This window comes from Oryx dammah, unplaced genomic scaffold (genome assembly GCF_014754425.2).
Source record: "Oryx dammah isolate SB20612 unplaced genomic scaffold, SCBI_Odam_1.1 HiC_scaffold_23, whole genome shotgun sequence".
NCBI classification, from domain to species: domain Eukaryota; kingdom Metazoa; phylum Chordata; class Mammalia; order Artiodactyla; family Bovidae; genus Oryx; species Oryx dammah.
This window is the reverse complement of record NW_024070207.1, coordinates 18,834,228-18,851,727: the sequence shown is the minus strand read 5'-3', so window position 1 is coordinate 18,851,727 and position 17,500 is coordinate 18,834,228. Positions and strand designations below refer to the sequence as shown.

The 17,500-nt window shown below is 43.5% G+C and overlaps 1 protein-coding gene across 5 annotated transcripts in view; it reads left to right on the top strand.

Moving 5' to 3' along the window:
- The window catches only part of AMOT (angiomotin), a 66,915-nt gene that overhangs the window by 45,223 nt on the left and 4,192 nt on the right, over positions 1-17,500 (top strand). For all 5 annotated transcript variants that reach the window (XM_040265113.1, XM_040265111.1, XM_040265109.1 and 2 more), the window contains 5 exons: positions 1,108-1,257; positions 2,004-2,194; positions 14,290-14,412; positions 15,326-15,558; positions 16,687-17,337. In XM_040265113.1, the coding sequence (XP_040121047.1) occupies positions 1,108-1,257; positions 2,004-2,194; positions 14,290-14,412; positions 15,326-15,558; positions 16,687-17,337 (1,348 nt within the window). The remainder of the gene's footprint in view (positions 1-1,107; positions 1,258-2,003; positions 2,195-14,289; positions 14,413-15,325; positions 15,559-16,686; positions 17,338-17,500) is intronic.

Here is a 17,500-nt window from a genome sequence, read left to right as displayed (position 1 = left end):
TCTGCATCCCCATGGACTGTAGCCCACCAGGCTCCTCTGTCCATGGACTTTCCCAGGCAAGAATACTGGAGTAGGTAGCCATTCCCTTCTCCAGGGGATCTCCCTGACCCAGGAATCAAACCCTCATCTCCTGCATTGGCAGGCAGATTCTTTATCACTGAGCCCCCAGGGTCTATATGCCTTCTTTTAAAAGCTCTGGAATTCTCTTCATTCCTTCCTTCCAATGGAATCAGGGATTTGCCATGATGGAATTTGCCTTGGAAGTTACAAGGGTACAAAGAACTCAAACTCTTAGTCCCAGCCTGCTTCAGCTTTTGTTGTTGGTTATGGTTCATAGACTTGCATATATAATTCTTTCTCTTTGCAAGAGTGAAAGTTAAGAGATTACAGTCCAATGTTATCAGCTCAGGCTCATGAGTGAGGCAGAAATCGCAAATGGCCTGTGTTCTTTTAATATAGAACTGGTGGGACAGTGCTGGTCAATGAAGAGACTAAAGACTTTTGAACCATTGCATGGCATCTTCACTTTTGAGGGGTAGAAGTGTTCCAGGAGTACAGTAGTGATGACACTGAGTAATTACTAGCACTGTAGAGTTCAGAAAGACAATTCTGGACTCCTTGTTGACCACCCTTTTTCTCTCACTTAAAGGGGAGACTGCTATATAAAGGGGCTTCCTTTCCATTCCAAATTAAACTCTTCTCCCTGGGGAGCCCCCTTTCATTCTTTAGCATTCCCCCCAATATAAGGACCAAATAAGATATTCCTCCCCCAGAATATTACAGTTTAAAGAAGGGAAGAGGTGAGGACATCTATAGATGGGAATCTTAGGAGCTTGCTAGCAAAGACTCTCTTGATAGAAATAGACTTGGGGGAAACATAGAGGGAGAGATGAAAAAGGAGCTCCTAATTCCTATCTGCTGAGACATTCTATGTATAGTCAACACAAGACAGCCTGCTACTCTTGAAGGATCTTCTTGCTATTCATTCTTTCCTGGAGCTGAACAGGAAGAGATGTAAACACAGGGCTGGATTTGGGGAGCTCTGTATAACTGACCCTGTTGTTTTCTTTCCTTCCATCTTGCAATTCTCCCAACCTGGATTTTCAGCTAAAGAAGAAGCAAGTGTATGTAGATAAGGTGGAAAAGATGCAGCAGGCTCTTGTACAGCTCCAGGCTGCATGTGAAAAGCGAGAGCAGCTGGAACACCGTCTCCGGACACGACTGGAAAGAGAACTGGAATCCCTCCGAATCCAGCAGGTATGGACAGTTTCCAGAAAGTGAGATGGCTCCTGATCGTCCATTTGTCAGATAGTGTCTGACATGAGAAACAAAAATACAATCTTGCCCTACCTGGTCTTACTCCAGAGCGGCTCTCAACTGTAAAGACATAGTTGGCTTCCTTAGCTTCCTAGTGCAACACAATCCTTAATGCCTTATAAGAAGTAAAGATGCTATGCAAACAGACTTTGGGATATTTTAGGATTGGAAATGGTCTTTAGAGTCATTTAGCCATACATCTCACTTTTTTTTTGGCCCCATGATTGGCATCTTAGAACTTAGTTCCCTGACCAGGGATTGAACCCATACCTCCTGTAGTGGAAAGTGTGGAGTCGTAATCACTGGACTGGCAGAGAAGTCCCCCCATTTCCTCAATTTCAGATGAGAGAAAATAAAGACCCAGGAAAGGTGGCATGATTCACTTAAGATCACACAAGTTTAGGGGAAAGGTAGAGATGAAATCCCAGATTTTAAATTTCTGTTTCTATGATCCACTTTCTGAGCAGCATTACAATTTGATATGGCAGGCTCCTTTTGTGGTCCAGAGTCACATACTCAAGCCTAAGGTAGAAAGTCCTAGGAATTTCCCTAGCTTCTGGATTGGAGTCCAAACTGCAGTGGCTTGGGCAGTAATTCTGTCCAAAAATAAGGACTCTTCAAATGGGACTTGGCCCACCATGGTCCTAACACACTAATGTCAGAGGTCTCGGCATCTCCCCCAACAGCGCCAGGGCAACTCTCAGCCAACCAATGTTTCAGAATACAATGCCGCTGCACTGATGGAAATCCTTCGTGAGAAGGAAGAGAGGATCCTGGCCCTGGAAGCTGACATGACTAAGTGGGAGCAGAAGTACTTGGAGGAGAATGTGATGAGACATTTTGCTCTGGATGCTGCGGCCACTGTAGCTGCTCAGAGGTAAGTAGTTGGCTGGTAAAATCTCGACAGGAAGGGCAGGGGTGGTGGAGAGAACAGAAAAGTGACTGAGTGATAGTTTGCCCAGTGTCCCCCCACCCCCTATCATGTTGTGTTTCTTTTTTCTCAGTTTCTGCTTAAGTGTGTGGTTTTCAGTTTTTTTTAATCTGGTTATGCAGAGACTGGACCTTCCCTGGTAGCTCAGCCAGTAAAGAATCCACCTACAATGCAGGAGACCCTGATTTGATTCCTGGGTTGGGAAGATCCCCTGGAGAAGGGATGGACTACCCACTCCAGTATTCTGGGGCTTCCCTGGTGGCTCAGGTGGTGAAGAATCCACCTGCAATGTGGGACACCTGGGTTCGATCCCTGGGTTGGGAAGATCCCCTGGAGGAGGGCATGGCAACTCACTCCAGTATTCTTGCCTGGAGAATCCCCATGGACAGAGGAGTCTGGTGGGCTACAGTTCATGGGGTCACAAAGAGTCAGACACGACTGGGCAGCTAGCACTGCACAGCACATGCAGAGACTGAATGACTGTAGGGGCTGAGGGTACGGGATTTGAAAATCCAAGTTACTGATGAACTTTCTAAACTCATAGTTCAGCTTTCCTCAGGAGCCCAAACAGTTGCAGACCAGATCAAACTGTGTACATCTCTTTCCCCAGGGCCTCAGGTTTTTTGAGCCATGTGTGTAGGTTTCTTTGTTTAGCCCCAGGACTGGAATGAAAGCTTCTCCAGAGAAATGCCACTCCAAAACTAAATGTCACTCAGGAGTGGCTACTGCCATTTGATAGCTCTGGCTCCTCCAAGGTATGCCGAAGGTTGTACTGAACCCGAATCTGTCTGTGCCCTTTGAGAAGGTCTATTTGAAGCCTGCATTCTCAGTGTCCCTGAGTTCATTGCATGTAAGCAGTCACATTCCATTTGGTAAAGGAGAGAAAATGGCAGGAGGCTTTTTCATTTTTTTTGCCTTTTATGTGTTTCCCCTCTTCTCGTTATAAACATTTATTATTGGTCTTTGGGGGACACTGTGCTCTTAATCCAGTTTGTCTGTCTTGCTGCTATTTGTAATCATCCATTGGGAAAGAAACAGAAACTAAATTTGAATCAGGAGATGGTGCATGTTGGAGATATAGACAGAGCATGGTCTGGAATTGGGTAGCTAAGACAGGCTATAGCATATTGCACCCAGATAGGTCTCTACACAGAAAGTTATTAAAAATCCTAGTATTGTTTTAGCATTCTCCTGAATGTGGTAAGTCATCAGAGTCTGGCAGTGGTTGCCAGACTTGGGCTGGAATATGTGTAGAGGGGGCGGTGGATACATTTATTTTTGAGTCCTTCTCTTGCCAAATCAGAGGGAGGTCAGTGCTTAAAAGCTGGACTGGTGGTTTGTAAATCTAATCCCAGGGCTTCAGGAAGATGGCTTACATTTCTCTAATGTGATCTGTCTGTTTTCACATACCCCCTATAGACCTTAAACAAATTGCCTATGTCTTGATTTTGAGGTTTTCATGGGCTTAAGCTTACCTGTCTTTTTTCTTTCTTCTTCTGAGAACAGTATGCTCAGTACATGCCAGTGTAGTAATAGAGTGCATAGAAGCCCCAGCTATGCTGGAAGATGGTCGAGAAGTTTGTAGACAGCTTAGAAGCAGAATGAAGTATAATTTTAGCTGCTGGTCCCCAAGAAAACACCTGTGCCCACTCTTTGTTCAGAGGTTGTTCAGGAAACCCTAATGATGAAAGGGAGATGAGGGCATTTTTGTCATCTTTGGGCAGAAACTTAGAAAGCTAGAGCTCATGAAGGTGTGCTGTGTGAGAAAATGTTGGTGCTGGGAAGTTTGCTATTGAAACTGACTTAAGAATAGACTCCAGGTCAAAATTCAGGAAAGGTAGGAGGTTGTCATTTGGGGGCCTTATATGAAGAAACTACCCCTTTCCTGCCTCCCTGGAAAGTTTAGAATATGGGGAGAATCCCCTTTCAGATGGATTTCTTTCCAGAGTCTGTTGGCTCCCGTAAAAGAGATTTAATTTAAATTGAATTCCTTTAAATCACCAGGTAGAAAGTTTCCATGTAATCACTATTTTCAGTAAAATGGGCATGCTTATCATTTAATGATAAAAAGCAGCCAATTCCCACCTAGTAGGAACACTTTGTAATAGTTCCCTGGACAAACATTCCATATCTGGACTGTGTACCTTTTGCATGCCTATTAATACAACCCACATGAGAGATTGAGAGATTGTATTTGAATTCCTGTAAAATGAGAGAATTGGACTAGGTGATTCCTCCAGACCCTTCTATTGCTAAGATTATACTATTTTCCAAATATTTGCATCTTATGCTCTGCCATGGAGATTGGTCTCCTTTTCCTCCTTTCTTTCTTTATGAGCTTTCAGATTTGGAAACTGGCATTCAGAAAACTTTATTTCAGAACCTGTGTGCTTTTCTGCCTTCCTTTCCAACTTCTCTTGCCATTTATTTTCTCTCCAATGATTTCACTTTCCCTCCTCCCAATCCTTAATGTATTGACCAAGGTTCTGCTCTTTGCCCCTTTCTGTAGTAAAGCCTTTATATCTTATTTTCTTTCAGAATAATTTTTAAGTGCCTAGGCTATTGGCTGCAGAAGGAAAGTGCTCAACATAAGTTTGAGTAATAAAGGAAGGAAAGAAAGGACAAAAAACGAAAGAAGGAGAAAAGAAATGAAAGAAGGACAGAAATGATTTCTCACTCTACAATTTAAATCCTTAAATCTAGTGTCACGTTGTAATGGCCTGCTTGGTTTCTTCTGTGTATTCTGCTAGTATCCCAAACTTAATATATTCCCAAAATAATAGCTCATAGGTAAATAACAGGTTTCATGATTAGGAAATGTTGCTTTGGTGGTGTCAATGGTAGTTGCAGAATTTTCTTCAATTGAAGTATTAGCTACGTATTTAAAAACTACTTTAAGTATCTGGTTTGGTGAATGTTGGTAATGATATACAATAATGTTATTATGTATGTAAAATAACATTATTGTATATCATTACAAAGATATTATTGTATATGTATCCACCATCAAAATAGAGGACACATTCTAAAGTGTCCTTATGCCCCTTTAACACGACCCTTTCTCCCATGCCTGACCCCAGACAACATCTGTTCTTTGTCATTGTAAGTTTGCTTTTTCCGTTGGTAAACTTTCAACATTGCCCAACATTGGGTTAACCAAAAAGTTTGTTTGTTTATGCAAAAAATCCTGAATGTCATATTTTTTTTAAAAGGCCATATAGTACTCTCTTTTTAAATTTCTTTCACTCAGCATGATTACTCTGAACTCCCTCTAAGTTCAGTTCAGTTCAGTCACTCAGTCGTGTCTGACTCTTTGTGACCCCATGAATCACAGCACGTCAGGCCTCCCTATTCATCACCAACTCCCGGAGTTCACTCAGACTCATGTCCATTGAGTCAGTGATGCGATCCATCCATCTCATCCTCTGTCGTCCCCTTCTCCTCCTGCCCCCAATCCCTCCCAGCTTCAGAGTCTTTTCCAATGAGTCAACTCTTCGCATGAGGTGGCCAAAGTACTAGAGTTTCAGCTTTAGCATTATTCCTTCCAAAGAAATCTCAGGGCTGATCTCCTTCAGAATGGACTGGTTGGATCTCCTTGCAGTCCAAGGGACTCTCAAGAGTCTTCTCCAACACCAAAGTTCAAAAGCATCAATTTTTTGGCGCTCAGCTTTCTTCACAGTCCAACTCTCACATCCATACATGACCACTGGAAAAACCATAGCCTCGACTAGACGGACCTTTGTTGGCAAAGTAATGTCTCTGCTTTTCAACATGTTATCTAGATTGGTCATAACTTTCCTTCCAAGGAGTAAGCATCTTTTAATTTCATGGCTGCAGTCACCATCTGCAGTGACTTTGGAACCCCCAAAAATAAACTCTGACACTGTTTCCACTGTTTCCCCATCTATTTCCCATGAAGTGATGGGACCAGATACCATGATCTTAGTTTTCTGAATATTGAGCTTTAAGCCAACTTTTTCACTCTCCACTTTCACTTTCATCAAGAGGCTTTTCAGTTCCTCTTCACTTTTTGCCATAAAGGTGGTGTCATTTGCATATCTGAGGTTATTGATATTTCTCCCAGCAATCTTGATTCCAGCTTGTGCTTCTTCCAGCCCAGCATTTCATGTATATTAATAGTGTGTTCCTTTTTTATTGCTGAGTAGTATTCCATCACATGGATGTACCACACTTTATGCATTCATTTGATGATGGATTTTGAGATTATTTCCAGTGTTTGGCCACTGTGAATAATAAAATACAGATTTTTAATACAAAAATAGACATCTGTCTTTTCTCAGGTGAGAAGACATTAGGTTTTCTGTTTATACCCATTCTGGTACTTTGATTTATGAAACATCTCTTGTCAAAGGGAAAGCTGTCAATGCAAGAAATCACATGTAGTGTTTACTATAAGATACTGTTCTAAGTCCTTTACAATTATTGCTTATCTTAATGATAATTCTTTGAGCAAAGTACTAGTTTTCATTCTATAGACAAGGAAACTGAAGCACAGACAGATGAAATACTTCCCCCAAGATCATACAGCTATTAAAAAACAGAAGAACCAGGACTTAAATCTGCATTTTTGACATCTTAACTGCTATAATCTGCTGTGCCCCATGTAGGATGATTTCAAAGGTGGTGAAATAGGGATTATCCCCTTTCGAGAGTTGCTATTTGAGGTTTATTTAGTTTCTTAGACTATTGTAAATAAGCTCAATAACATGGCCTATATTATAACTTCATATTATTGTGTTCCTGAAGATTCCTCTCTAGATGCCTAATGTAGATGAGGGAAATTACTAGCAAGTAGGAATTATCTAAGAAGAACGAATTTGGCAATGCAGATTTTTAGTTTCAGCTCACAAATGGTGATCTATTTCTGAATAGCAGCAAAAAAATAAAAACGTAACACACCTGACCAACCATGTAACTTATTACTTTGCACTTACTAAATCAGGTTGTTACTGTTCTCCATATGTGCAGTGTTTCACTTTTATTTGGGACCAAGTACATCTGGGAAAGAGGGAAGTAAGGAAATGGATACCAGAGGGTAGAAGCTGGTCACACTTGTTATGCATGTCTATCTAATCTTGCATTGTGGAGACCTTTCTCCAGTTACTTTCTCGATTTTTCCTCTCATTCTACCTTCTGTCTTAGTTATCTTGCTCTCTACTCTAGCTTTGCAACTGGGTATTATTTTTGCTTTGACTCCATCCCTTCATTCTTTCTGGAGTTATTTCTCCACTGATCTCCAGTAGCATATTGGGCACCTACCAACCTGGAGAGTTCCTCTTTCAGTATCCTATCATTTTGCCTTTTCATACTGTTCATGGGGTTCTCAAGGCAAGAATACTGAAGTGGTTTGCCATTTCCTTCTCCAGTGGATCACATTCTGTCAGACCTCTCCACCATGACCCGCCTGTCTTGGATGGCCCCACATGGCTTAGTTTCATTGAGTTAGACAAGGCTGTGGTCTGTGTGATTAGATTGACTAGTTTTCTGTGATTATGGTTTGTGTGTCTGCCATGTGATGCCTCTTGCAACACCTACCGTCTTACTTGGGTTTCTCTTACCTTGGACGTGGGATATCTCTTCACAGCTGCTCCAGCAAAGAGCAGCCACTGCTCCTTACCTTGGACGAGGGGTATCTCTTCACAGCCGCCCCTCCTGACCTTGAACGTGGAGTAGCTCCTCTCAGCCCTCCTGCACCCGTGCAGCCACTGCTCCTTGGACATGGGGTTGCTCCTCTCGGCTGCCATCCTTGACCTCTGGTATGGGGTAGCTCCTCTCGGCTGCTGCCCCTGACCTGGTGATAGAAGCAAGGTCTGATGCTGTAAAGAGCAATATTGCATAGGAACCTGGAATGTTACGTCCATGAATCAAGGTAAATTGGAAGTAGTCAAACAAGAGATGGCAAGAGTGAACGTCGACATTCTAGGAATCAGCGAACTAAAATGGACTGGAATGGGTGAATTTAACTCAGATGACCATTATATCTACTACTGTGGGCAGGAATCCCTTAGTAGAAATGGAATAGCCATCATGGTCAACAAAAGAGTCCGAGATGCAATACTTGGATGCAATCTCAAAAACGACAGAATGATCTCTGTTCGTTTCCAAGGCAAACCATTCAATATCACAGTAATCCAAGTCTATGCCCCAACTAGTAATGCTGAAGAAGGTGAAGCTGAACGGTTCTATGAAGACCTCCACAGACCTTTTAGAACTAACACCCAAAAAAGATGTCCTTTTCATTATAGGGGACTGGAATGCAAAAGTAGGAAGTCAAGAAACACCTGGGGTAACAGTCAAATTTTGCCTTGGAATATGGAATGAAGCAGGGCAAAGGCTAATAGAGTTTTGCCAAGAGAACGCACTGGTCATAGCAAACACCCTCTTCCAGAAACACAAGAGAAGACTCTACCCATGGACATCACCAGATGGTCAACACTGAAATCAGATTGATTATATTTTTTGCAGCCAAAGATGGAGAAGCTCTATACAGTTTGCAAAACCAAGACCAGGAGCTGACTGTGGCTCATATCATGAATTCCTTATTGCCAAATTCAGACTTAAATTGAAGAAAGTAGGAAAAACCACTAGACCATTCAGGTATGACCTAAATCAGATTCCTTACAGTGGAAATGAGAAATAGATTTAAGGGCCTAGATCTGATAGACAGAGTGCCTGATGAACTATGGATGGAGGTTCATGACATTGTACAGGAGATAGGGATCAAGATCATCCCCCTGGAAAAGAAATGCAAAACAGCAAAATGGCTGTCTGGGGAGGCCTTACAAATAGCAGTAAAAAGAAGAGAAGTGAAAAGCAAAGGAGAAAAGGAAAGATACTAGCATCTGAATGCAGACTTCCAAAGAATAGCAAGAAGAGATAAGAAAGCCTTCTTCAGTGATCAATGCAAAGAAATAGAGGAAAAGAACAGAATGGGAAAGACTAGAGATCTCTTTAAGAAAATTAGAGATACAGAGGGAACATTTCATGCAAAGATGGGCTCAATAAAGGACAGAAATGGTATGGACCTAACAGAAGCAGAAGATATAAAGAAGCGGTGGCAAAAATACACAGAAGAACTGTACAAAAAAGATCTTCACTACCAAGATAATCACGATGGTATGATCACTCATCTAGAGCCAGACATCCTGGAATGTGAAGTCAAGTGGGCCTTAGAAAGCATCACTACAAACAAAGCTAGTGGAGGTGATGGAATACCAGTTGAGCTATTTCATATCCTGAAAGATGATGCTGTGAAAGTGCTGCACTCAATATGCCAGCTAATTTGGAAAACTCAGCAGTGGCCACATGATTGGAAAAGGTCAGTTTTCATTCCAACCCCAAAGAAAGGCCATTCCAAAGAATGCTGAAACTACTGCACAATTGCACTCATCTCACATGCTAGTAAAGTAATGCTCAAAATTCTCCAAGCCAGGCTTCAGCAATACATGAACTGTGAACTTCCAGATGTTCAAGCTGGTTTTAGAAAAGGCAGAGGAACCACAGATCAAATTGCCAACATCCGCTGGATCATGGAAAAAGCAAGAGAGTTCCAGAAAAACATCTATTTCTGTTTTATTGACTATGCCAAAGCCTTGACTGTGTGGATCACGATAAACTGGAAAATCCTTCAAGAGATGGGAATACCAGACCACCTGACCTGCCTCTTGAGAAATCTATATGCAGGTCAGGAAGCAACAGTTAGAACTGGACATGGAACAACAGACTAGTTACAAATAGGAAAAGGAGTACGTCAAGGCTGTATATTGTCACTCTACTTATTTAATTTCTATGCAGAGTACATCATGAGAAATGCTGGGCTGGAAGAAGCACAGGCTGGAATCAAGATTGCTGGGAGAAATATCAATAACCTCAGATATGCAGATGACACCACCCTTATGGCAGAAAGTGAAGAGGAACTAAAAAGCCTCTTGATGAAAGTGAAAGAGGAGAGTGAAAAAGTTGGCTTAAAGCTCAATATTCAGAAAACTAAGATCATGGTTTCTGTTCCATCACTTCATGGGAAATAGATGGGGAAATAGTGGAAACAGTGTCAGACTTTATTTTTGGGGGCTCCAAAATCATTGCAGATGGTGATTGCAGCCATGAAGCTAAAAGACGCTTACTCCTTGGAAGGAAAGTTATGACCAACCTAGATAGCATATTCAAAAGCAGAGACATTACTTTGCCAACAAAGGTCCGTCTAGTCAAGGCTATGGTTTTCCAGTGGTCATGTATGTATGTGAAAGTTGGACTGTGAAGAAAGCTGAGCGCCGAAGAATTGATGCTTTTGAACTTTGGTGTTGGAGAAGACTCTTGAGAGTCCCTTGGACTGCAAGGAGATCCAACCAGTCCATTCTGAAGGAGATCAACCCTGGGATTTCTTTGGAAGGAATGATGCTAAAGCTGAAACTCCAGTACTTTGGCCGCCTCATGAGAAGAGTTGACTCATTGGAAAAGACTCTGATGCTGGGGATTGGGGGCAGGAGAAGAACGGGATGACAGAGGATGAGATGGATGGATGGCATCACTGACTCGATGGACTTGAGTTTGTGTGAACTCCGGGAGTTGGTGATGGACAGGGAGGCCTGGTGTGCTGCAGTTCGTGGGGTCGCAAAGAGTCAGGCACGACTGAGTGACTGAACTGAATTGACTACTCTAGGTTCGAATAGTAACTCTGACATCTCTAAGATTAATGTTAGAATTTTCAACAACTTGTTGTATATTGTCATGGCTATTCAATAAGATACTTTAACTCCACTGTAACTAAAATCAAAACTCATAGCGTTTTCCAAAAAAGAGAGAGAAAAGTTCTTGGTTTCCTATCACAGAATTAGAGCAGTATGCCATCTTTTCTAGTCATTAGAATTAGAAACAACAAAGTCCTCATTCATTCTTCCATCTCCCTAAAACCCAAATTTAAATAGTCTCCAAGTTCTAGCAATTCTCCCTCCTGTAGCCTGTTTCCATTTCCTGTGCCACTTCACTGGGTCCCATTTTCAAAATCTGTTGCTGGGATTATAACCTTTCTGACTGGCCTGCCTGATTCTAGTGTTATGGTTCCTTTCATCTCTCCATCACATTTCAGCAGAGATAAAGCTATCTTCCTAAAACACAGCCTGGATTATTTCATTCCCTTTGAAAAGCTCTAATAATCTTCGGTGCCTATTGGAATTAAGTCCAAACTCATTTCTGTAGTAGTTAATTCTTTACTTTTTTTCCCTTACCCTTGTAAGTTCCCTGCACTCAGGGACTAGTCTTATCCATGTCCATTCACTCTCCAGCCTCCCAGGAACTTCAAACACAGTGCTCCACTCATGGTTGAGTTCCCATATTAAATAAACAAAAGGCTGCTACCGATCGGAAAAGATGGCCTTGAAGTTTAAAAGGCCGCTAGATGTTTTAATTAGGAGGTCATGGGTGACATTCTAGAAAGCAATGTAAGTAATGTGACAGGGATAACTTTGTCAGACAGAGGAAGGAGAGAGAAGATGATTGGAAGGATAGTTGCCAGAAACAGTTTACTTAAGAATTTGAGATGCAGAATAGTAAATAGTATCTGGGTTTGGGGTCTGTAGGTTGTCATTTCAAGTCCAGTATCTCTCTACTGGGTACGGTCAGAGTATTGGAAGTTAGCAGGTCAAGTTGCTCCCTCCAGCACTGTGCCTGCTTGCTTTGGCTTAAGCCATTGGCCTGGTAGCCCTGGTCTAGAAGGAAGATTGATGTTGAAGGCCATCCTGGCAGCTCTGTAGGAATTCACTAAGTGCCCCACATTTTCAGGCTCCATTCCTGAGGAGTTCACAGTGTCCATATCAATTAGCTGGCAGGGCTATGTGTCCCCAAAATGGTCTTTTATGCAGTGAAAGTGGCAGGAAGCCAGCACTGGCTCCCCCAGTGACAGACCACAAACTCAAGTCCCCAGTGTCAGAGCCAGGCCATCACATGGGAACTCTGCACTGTGGGGAACTCCCCCAGGGTCATACCTAGAGCTGGAATTCATTCAACTCATACTCTCTTGTAGGCAATTTTCTTTCTACCTATACTTTCTCTCTTAATAATGGATAGTTTTGTTGACGGATTTTCCTGTGCCTGGCACTGCATGTCTTACATGCATACTTTCATTTTATCCTTCCCCTCCCCCATCCCATGAGATATGGGTATAATTATTATCTCAGTTTTTCATACAAGGAGACTGAGGCTTAGGGCAGTTAACCAGTTCCTGAGCTCTTAGAGTTTGTTAGTGGCAGAGGACTTGGGAAAGTGGAACTTGACCCTGACCAGGTCTACAGTCAGGGTCTGTGCTCTCAACACTACACAATGCTGCTTTCTTTTGCATACTTTGGGACACAGGGGCCATTCTCAGTAGGATTACAAACAAGTGAACTGAACTAAGGCAAATGTAGAATTCTGCTGCTGCTACTGCTGCTAAGTTGCCTCAGTCGTGTCCGACTCTGTGCGACCCCATAGACGGCAGCCTAACAGGCTCCTCTGTCCCTGGGATTCTCCAGGCAAGAACACTGGAGTGGGCTGCCATTTCCTCCTTCAATGCATGAAAGTAAAAAGTGAAAGGGAAGTCGCTCAGTCGTGTCTGACTCTTAGCGACCCCATGGACTGTAGCCTACCAGGCTCCTCTGGTAGAGTCTCCAGGCAAGAGTACTGGAGTGAGTTGCCATTGCCTTCTCCAAATTCTGAGATGCTAAAATATTTTGAATTTAGCAAATGATGAAAGCCACTGTGGTCCTTTCCCTTCTTGCTCTCCAAGTACTTCACAATTCAGGTACATTGTTCCCCACCTCATGTATAAGAGGCAAGCATTTGGGGGAACTGTTAATTTTGCAGAAGCTCTCCAAAGTATCCCAACTTTAATACCAACTTTCTGCCTCTTCATTCCCCTGCCCCTTCACTGCCATCTGCACTGGTTACAGTCTCTAAGCTCACAGGACGTAACTAGCTGCCAGCACAAAAGATGCCTGGAGTTCTGCAGATCCTCATTCTCAGAGGAAGTATCACACAGCAGTGCCGGTCATTGTTTTCTCAGCCCATTGTCTGGTTTTCTTTAAAACCAATGTTATTACATCAACATTCTTCCTAATCCCTTCTTCTTTCCCTCCAAGTTACTCAAGTAAGATCGTTTTCTTCCTTCTCTTCTCTACCACTAGTTCTAAATGAACTAAAGAAAGATGCATGATATCACCTATCAGGAGAATATAGGATTCCTATGTGTCTTTGACTTGCGCTGTTTAAACATCAGCCTTGTCTATGGGTTACATCCTTTCCCTTCCTCTCTGTGTCTCTCCCCCACCCCTTACCTCTTTCACATACACATACACACACATACTTTTCTCCTTGTTAGTTACTCTTTGAGTTAATGGCCTGAGATACTTTCAGATGGAACATGATGGTCCCTCAGGCAGTTGGGACTCTGGCAGGAGACTGGTCAGTTGAGGGGGACTCACTGATTTGGCACTAGAATGTTTCAGATGTAGCTTCGATAGGCATCAAGTGGCACTGACTCAAAGACTCTGCTTCTCACTCAGTTCCCATGCCCTACCTGAACTGGTCTGTTGACATGTCTAGAGTTCATTTTTAGCAAACACTCAGGTAGAGTTATGCTGTTGAATGTAGCAACAGCAATTTGGTACATTCTCTGACTTCCCTCAAAGTCTAGTTTTTTCCTCTCCATGACTGTCATGAGAATAAAGTGGGCATTTCTCATATGTAATATAAATACTATAAAGTTAAAAAATAAATGTCTTCCTATTGCCTGGCCATGATCTAAAAACTTGAAGGGACTTTCTGCTAGAGGTTTTGGGAGGGTGTCTGTGTAGTTCTGAAGGCAAGTCTGTGCATCTCTCATAGAACTCATCACTGATTCTTACCAGTAAGTCACCCAGAAAACCACCATTCCTGATAAGTTTGATTTTAGTTTAGGACTTTCTGACAATACGTTTGACTTAAGAGGGAGATAGGATTCATCAATTTTGTTGCCCTCCCATCATCATCACTGCCATTTTCCTTCCCAGGGACACAACAGTCATCAGCCACTCTCCTAATACCAGCTATGACACGGCTCTAGAAGCTCGCATCCAGAAGGAGGAAGAAGAAATCTTGATGGCTAACAAGCGTTGCCTTGACATGGAGGGCAGGTAAAATGCTGATCTGGACTCTGGTGGATCTGAGAGTTGGTGCAGAGACACCAGATAGGTCAGTGGGGAAGAGCAAGCATCTTCATTCACCGCAGGGACACCTGATAAGGCAACCTCCTCCACCCCTTCCCTGCTCCCAGCCTGTTATTTAGGATTTGAGATGGAATGACTTTTACCTTGATTATTCTAACTCTGGAATTCCAAGTAATATTGCTTTCCTCATTGTCCTTGGTAATTGCTTTCATAGGCCCTCTGCTAGAACTGAGTTGTTACTATTTGCACTCTGGGGTATTCTTTCTAGGATTGCACCTCAACTCTGTGGTACAGTAAAGTGCTTGGCAAAAGAGTATCCACTCAAACTGGGAGATAGGGTATCTGATGTCTCTCGTAAGCTCATGGTCACTTACTTATTAGCCCAAGTTGTAGCCCATTCTTAGAAGTTCTCATTGACTGACTCACCATTTCCATTGACTCAGATTCTTAGCTGTGGTACCCACTGCATCACTTTACTCTCTCACATACAACCTTTCTTTTCACAGATACTTTTTCTTTGGCTTCCTAAGGTTTAAGCAATAACTCCTGGATGTTCTGCTGTGCCCATTTGGGTGCGCATTAAAAATTGTTGCAAGACACTGTCTCTTGTCTTACAACTCAGAAATAAGTAGACCACCCCTTAGTTGAAAAGATAATGGGGAACCTCCCTGGCGGTCCAGTGGTTAGAACTGTACTTCCACTGCAGGGGCCACAGATTCAGTCCCTGGTTAGGGAATTAAGATCCCCATACCATGGCAGAATGGCCAGCCAAAAAGATTTTTTAGAAAAAGAAAACAGAAGCTCAAGTCCATGCATGTAGTGAGATCAGAACCTAGAGGTGGCAACAATATTTTATACATTTTTTGTCTTTTGCTCTTAGGATTAAGACCCTCCATGCCCAGATTATTGAGAAGGATGCCATGATCAAAGTACTCCAGCAGCGTTCCCGGAAGGAGCCGAGTAAGACAGAGCAGCTGTCATCCATGCGGCCAGCAAAGTCTCTGATGTCCATTTCCAATGCTGGATCAGGCTTGCTCGCCCATTCTTCAACCCTGACTGGTACCCCCATCATGGAAGAGAAGCGGGATGACAAGAGCTGGAAGGGGAGCCTAGGTAATGACAGTAAACACAGCAGATTAAAGTGACATGTTTAGAGAGAACCCTGACTTGGATACATGCCCACGTGGCAATGAGAAGGAGTGATGGTCCTGATTTTAGAGAGGAAGGTACACCAGGTTCAGTTTAGTCATCCTGAGAGGCTGACTGCATATTTAGCAGACAGTGTGAAGTCTCACTGAGAGAACACTGGTTGAAGCCACAGGCTGATAAGAATCCCAAGTTCTCTTTGGGAAGAAAGATAACGTCAATTTCCTATTAAAAATTGTCAGCTTTGGCTTTTGCCACGTGGAACCTTTTGGCTTTGTCCAAAGCCCATGTGGCTTTCGTGTCATTCAACATTTCAAAATTCCAGCTTTTTCTGTTTTCTTTCCTCCCATATAATAGGAGGACACAGAGTTCTAGTTAACCTAAGTGGAGCTGGGTGGCAGGTTTTTGTTACCAGAATGTTCTGAGAACAGAATGTACTTCTTCATTCCATTCCTGTCCATTCCTTCCCCTCTAATCAAAACCCCAGAACTTTTGTGGATACCACAAGGCACATTTTTATAGAGCCTTCGGAAACAAGCTCTTTATATTTTTTTTATTTTAGCTCTTTTTGTTGCTTCTAATACCTCTCTTGGTCCTCTGACACTTTCACTGTCCTTTGGTTAGAGTAGGTATTTGGGGGACCATGGTTAGGATGAGAGCCTTAGATCACACAATTACTATCACACCCATCTGCAACTACAGAATCCTTGCCTCAGTCTGCTGTCTGCTGTCTGCTAATAGCTAGTGTCGGTTACAAGTGGAACCAAGCAGAAGCATTCTGACAGCTTGTTGGAAATCAATCACTATTGGAAAAATAAATCAAAACAGATACCCAGGACACTTAAAGGTTTAATATGTTGTGCTGGGGGTTAGAGAATGAGAACCAGAAGGGATCTGCCCAGTCTGAAAGAAACTTTGAGCCAGCGCTGGTGGGAGGTGCCTGACAAACTAATTCCTGGGTTCCCTAGAGGCACAAGGAAAGAATTTGGAACTGTTCCTATTTCCCCCTGAACCTCCTGCAAGGAAGAAGAGGTCATCAGGTGTCTATTGGAATAGCCTGTAGTTTTCTAAGTTCTCTCCTCCTTTCCTTGGTAGGTATCCTCCTGGGTGGAGACTACCGTGCTGAGTCAGTTCCTTCCACCCCTTCGCCTGTGCCGCCATCGACTCCCCTGCTGTCAGCTCACTCCAAGACAGGCAGCCGGGACTGCAGCACCCAAACGGAACGGGGAGTAGAATCCAACAAAACCAACGCTGTAGCTCCCATCTCTGTTCCTGCTCCAGTTGCTGCCGCCGCCGCCGCTGCCACCAACACCACCACCATGGTAGCCGCTGCCGCTGTGCCAGCCGCTGCTGCCGCCACCGCTCCGTCTCCAGCAACTGCGGCTGCTACTCTGGCTGCTGCCATTTCTCCAGCTGCCACCGCAGCTCCAATTCCAGCTACTGCCTCTGCTGTCCCTGCTACTGTTGTTGCTCCTGTTGCCGCCGCCGCCGCCATTCAGGTTGCTCCAGCTGTTCCGGCTCCAGTTCCAGCTCCAGCTCCGACTCCAGTTCCAGCTCCGGCAGCGGCTCAGGCTTCTGCTCCGGCTCAGACTCAGGCACCAACTCCAGCTCCGGCCACGGCTGCTCCTCCAGCCCCAGCTCCAGCTCCAGCTTTGGCTCAGTCTGAGGCTCCTGCAAGTCCAGCCGCTGGTTCTGGACCACGTCGTTTGTCTACACCAAGCCTGAGCTGCAATCCGGATAAGCCAGGTCAGGATTCTCTGGGTCACGTAGCTCGGAGTTTTGCCCTCAATTATGGATTGGTGGGTTGGCCTGATGTGTAGGTACAGTTGGTCATGTGGGCCGGACTTTTTAAGTGCTAAAGCAGATTCATCAGAAGAGATGAGGGCAGAGAGTCTGTTGAGGACTTCTC